Below are 5,000 nucleotides of genomic sequence, written 5' to 3'. Positions count from 1 at the left end.
GTATATAAGATAGCTAATGTGAGTATTTAAGCTATGATAGTATTTAGTATATCATAATATAATAGTATATAAGATAGCTAATGCGAGTATTTAAGCTATAATAATATAATAGTATATAACATAGCTAATGTGAGTATTTAAGCTATGATAGTATTTAGTATATAATAATATAATAGTATATAAGATAGCTAATGCGAGTATTTAAGCTATAATAATATAATAGTATATAAGATAGCTAATGTGAGTATTTAAGCTATGATAGTATTTAGTATATAATAATATAATAGTATATAAGATGGCTAATGTGAGTATTTAAGCTATGATAGTATTTAGTATATAATAATATAATAGTATATAAGGTAGCTAATGCGGGTGCGATACCGTCACTCTCTCGCCGTTGTGACGATGGGTTGTCAAGGGCGACAGGAGCTTTTCAGGGAAGTCACCGGAGAAAGACAGCGTGTCCTAAAATCTTTTTAGACCTTTTTGTGTGTGTCCCGTCTCAGAGAACAGTGTGAGTGTGTGTTGTTTTGCGTGGAGCGTGACCGGGCGGCATGACACACACACACACACACACACACACACACACACACACACACACACACACACACACTTCACACCCTCCCAGACAGAGTGAGTGTTCTGTCTGGGAGGGTGTGAAGTGTGTGTGTGTGTGTGTGTGTGTGTGTGTGTGTGTGCGCGTGTGTGTGTGTGTGTGTGTGTGTGTGTGTGTGTGTGTGTGTGTGCGTGTGTGTGTGCGTGTGTGTGTGCGTGTGCATGTATGCGTGTGTGTGTGTCATGCCGCCCGGTCACGCTGCCCGGTCACATCTCTTCACTACACTACACTCGCTCCCCACTGGTGGAATGAGCTTCCCACGGCTGACAGTCCGCTCGAGACTGAAGACCTCCATCTCTTCTGGCTCCACTTTAACTGCTCCTCCTGAGACATCTACTACCCCCCTCACTGTGCCTCCCAAGACACCTGCTTCCCCCTCTACTGTGTCTCCTAAGACGTCTACTACCCCCTTGTACTGTTTCTCCAGTGGCTACTATAAAAAAATATCTGAAAAAATCTTTCTTCTTCTATCACGACGACTGCCTAGATTACTCTTCCTGCTACGACTGGTGGAATGATGATTCACTTGCTTAGTCAAATGTATCGATTGTAAGTCGCTTTGGAATAAGGCGTCTGGTAAATGCCAAAATGTGTGTGTGTGTGTGTGTGTGTTCTTTCGCTGAGTGAACGTGGGCGTGTGTTTTTTCTTCTCTCTCAATCATGTGATGCAACGTGTGTAACACGAGGGTCTCCGGCAGGGCATGTAAGTGTGTGTGTGTGTGTGTGTGTGTGTGTGTGCGTGTGTGTGCGTATGTGTGTGCATATGTGTGTACGTGTGCGTGTGTGTGTGCGTGTGTGTGCGTGCGCGTATGTGTGTGCGTGTGTGTGTGTGTGTCACGGCGGGGGGCTGCAGCTGCTGTAAAGGAGGAGTAAACACAACAGACACATCTGGCTGAGAGGCCAGGGGTGTGTGTGTGTGTGTGTTATGGCAGAGACAGGACAGACAGTGATGTAAGAGTGTGTCGTGAAGGGCAGTCTTACCACACTCTAGGAAATGATGTATTGTAAGAGTTTGTGTGTGTATGTGTGCGCGTGTGTGCGCATGTGTGTGTGTGTGAGTGGGAATGTCAATGTGTGTGCGAGTGTGTCCAGTGTGTGTATATCTATATATGTGTGTGTGTCCAGTGTGTAGTATGTCTATATGTGTGTGTGTGTGTGTGTGTGTGTGTGTCCAGTGTGTGTGTGTGTGTGTCCAGTGTGTGTGTGTGTGTGTGTGTGTGTGTCTATATGTATGTCTAAATGTGTATGTCCATGTGTGTGTGTGTGTGTGTGTGTGTGTCTATATGTATGTCTGTATGTGTATGTCCATATGTGTGTGTGTGTGTGTCTATATGTATGTCTAAATGTGTATGTCCATGTGTGTGTGTGTGTGTGCGTGTGTGTGTGTGTGTGTCTATATGTATGTCTGTATGTGTATGTCCATATGTGTGTGTGTCTATATGTATGTCTAAACGTGTATGTCCATGTGTGTGTGTGTGTGTGTCTATATGTATGTCTAAATGTGTATGTATATGTGTGTGTGTGTGTGTGTGTGTGTGTGTATGTCTATATGTGTATGTCCATGTGTGTGTGTGTGTGTGTGTGTGATTTACCGGACAAACGTGATATATTCCGGTCATCATATTAAAATATAATAATAAAAAAAAATACAAAAATTCTCCAAAATCTAATATAGCTGTTTGTCGCGGTGATTACTGTTGTGTAGCGGCCTATATATGCCATTTAATGTCTATTTCTCATGCGATACGATTAGATGCGAGCTATATAATATATAATAATATAACATGATTCGCATGCGCGCTATGCCATTATGTCCAGCGCTGAACGGGCGCCTCACTGGGAACTGAACAGACAGCATCGATCAATGAACGGACTCCACATTACGTTAACTGAAGTTTGTTAAATTGTTTGGGATTAATGTGAGTTTTCTATTTTCTCTTTCCAGTTTTACCCTTTTTTTATCAATAAAACAACGTCATTTCTATAACCAGGTCTCGCTGGTTGGGAAGGCATTTCGTTTAGCTGCCTGTCAAATCATACTTAATCGGACTTGGGAGTATGACAATGAGGAGAACATAACTGTTTATTGAGAAACAATAGGCAGGCTGGGATACGTATATAAAGAAATACCACAATGTCTAGATGTATAACATTTTATTGAACAGTGCAAGCATGTAGGCTTCTGGCGTGACATCGTACCCCTAACGTTCTTAGGGCTTGTTTGAAAAGCTTAGACTGAAAGTTAGTGCCCTGGTCAGATTGTATAACAAGAGGAAGACCGAATGTGGGAAAAAACGTTGTTAAAGCTTTCACCACTGAGCTGGCTGATATGTTACGCAACGGAACAGCTTCGGGAAAACGAGTAGCAGCGCACATAATAGTGAGCAAATACTGACTTCCACTTTTAGTCCTAGGCAAAGGTCCAACACAATCAATTATTACACGTTCAAATGGCTCCCCTATAGCAGGAATGGGATGCAATGGTGCGGGTGGAATGGATTGATTAGGCTTACCCGCCATCTGACAAGTATGGCAACAGCGGCAGTGCTTGGCAACATCCGCCTTCAGTCCGGGCCAAAAGAAATGTTTCAATATCAGCTGATAAGTTTTAGTTATACCTAAATGTCCTGACCACTGGCTCTCATGTGCTACAGATAACACCCGTTGTCTATAACCCACAGGCAAAAACCACTTGTTTTACAGTATTCCACTCACAACCATTTGCATTAGGAGGAGACCATTTACGCATTAATATCCCATCGTTAAGGAAATAAACTACGTTGCCCCCTATTTCAGATTCCTCACTAGCTGCATGTAAAAAACATTTGTTTAATGACTGATCAGCTACTTGAGCGACACGCAATCGCTCGCCGGTTACAGGCAGAGATAGGCTGTCAGCGGATGGTATGGTAGGACTCGGGGAGGATGGTAACTCTACCACTTTCTCCCTGGGAGAAGCTGAAACAATCGGGTTCTCATCCCTTTCAGAAAAGACTTGCATAATCACACTATCACAGAGAGAAACATCGCTATCCTCCTCTCTGCCTCGACTCGATTGTGCACGAGTTATAGCGCACACCGGAAACAACCGCTGTTTCGCATAGGCAGCCTACACATTAGGAGTCATCATCATGCCGGTGTCAAATCATATCATAATAAAAGAAATACATAGCCTATATATTCGTCTTTTTTTAAAATAGAAGGAATCAGAATGTGAACTTTAGCGAATTGTATTCAAATTGTGCTTAGAGGGAATTATTTTCACCGGACATTTATGTCCGACGAGTTTTCAATTATTTTACCGGACAAAGACCGTTAATTACCGGTTAACGGAAACCCTGGTGTGTGTGTGTGTGTGTGTGTGCCTCACCCTGGGGGCTGTACTGGCAGACGTAGGCCCTCTTGGCGCTGCAGGAGTGTGAGCTGGGCAGGGCCGTGTGGTTCAGAGACACACACACGTTGCCCCTCACCAGCGTGGCGCGGTCCCGGCCCCCCCCCTCGCCCTCCCGCGCCTCCTCCCCCCCCACCCAGCGCAGAGAGCCGGGGGAGGCCACGTCACTCAGGCCCAGCCACACGCCTCGCTCCCTGGAGGGGGGGGGGAGGGGGGGAGAGGGGAGGGAGAGGGAGAGGGGGGGGGAAGGGGGGAGAGAGAGAGGGAGGGGGAGAGGGAGAGGGAGGGGGGTGGAGGGAGAGGGGGGGTGGTGGAGGGAGAGGGGAGGGGAGAGAGAGAGGGAGGGGGAGAGGGGGGGAGGAGGGAGAGGGAGGGGGTTGGAGGGAGAGGGGGGGTGGTGGAGGGAGAGGGGGGGGGAGGGAGAGAGGGAGGGGTAGAGGGAGGGGGGGAGAGGGAGGGAGAGAGAGAGAGACGTGTTAGAGAACATACCTACACACACACACAGGCACACCTGTGCAATAATCATGCTGTCTAATCAGCATCTGGATACGCCACACCTGTCAGGTGGAGGGATTATCTCGGCAAAGGAGAAGTGCTCATTAACACAGATTGAAACAGATTTGAGAACACAATTTGAAAGAAATGGGCCGTTTGTGTCCATAGAGAAAGTCTTAGGTCTTTGATCTCAACTCAACGCAAAGTGTCGCGTTTATATTTTTGTTCAGTGTATTTACAATATATTATTCTTTTATTTATTTAGATTAGTTATATATTTATATTTACACACACACACAAACGCGCACAGACACACACACACAAGCGCGCACACACACCCTCTCCTGTTATGTTCAAATGTCTCTGAAGTCAAATCCCACATCTGTCAAAACTACAACTGAAAAAAGAAGAGGGGGAAGAGAGGGAGGGAGGGAGGAGGGAGGGAGGGGGAGGAGGGGGAGGGAGGGAGGAGAGGGGGACCGGGAGGGAGGAGAGGGG

The 5,000-nt window shown here is 45.9% G+C and overlaps 1 protein-coding gene across 1 annotated transcript in view; it reads right to left on the bottom strand.

Moving 5' to 3' along the window:
- pkd1a (polycystic kidney disease 1a) overlaps window positions 1-5,000 on the bottom strand; it is a gene marked incomplete at both ends in the record, with an annotated part of 87,908 nt that overhangs the window by 72,348 nt on the left and 10,560 nt on the right. The window contains 1 exon segment of the mRNA XM_080522953.1: window positions 3,987-4,201. Within this exon segment, the coding sequence (XP_080379079.1) occupies window positions 3,987-4,201 (215 nt within the window).

This window comes from Nansenia antarctica (genome assembly GCF_963989245.1).
Source record: "Nansenia antarctica genome assembly, chromosome: 2".
Taxonomy (NCBI): Eukaryota; Metazoa; Chordata; class Actinopteri; order Argentiniformes; family Microstomatidae; genus Nansenia; species Nansenia antarctica.
The sequence above is the reverse complement of the archived record's forward strand: the minus strand, read 5'-3'. Positions and strand labels throughout refer to the sequence as shown.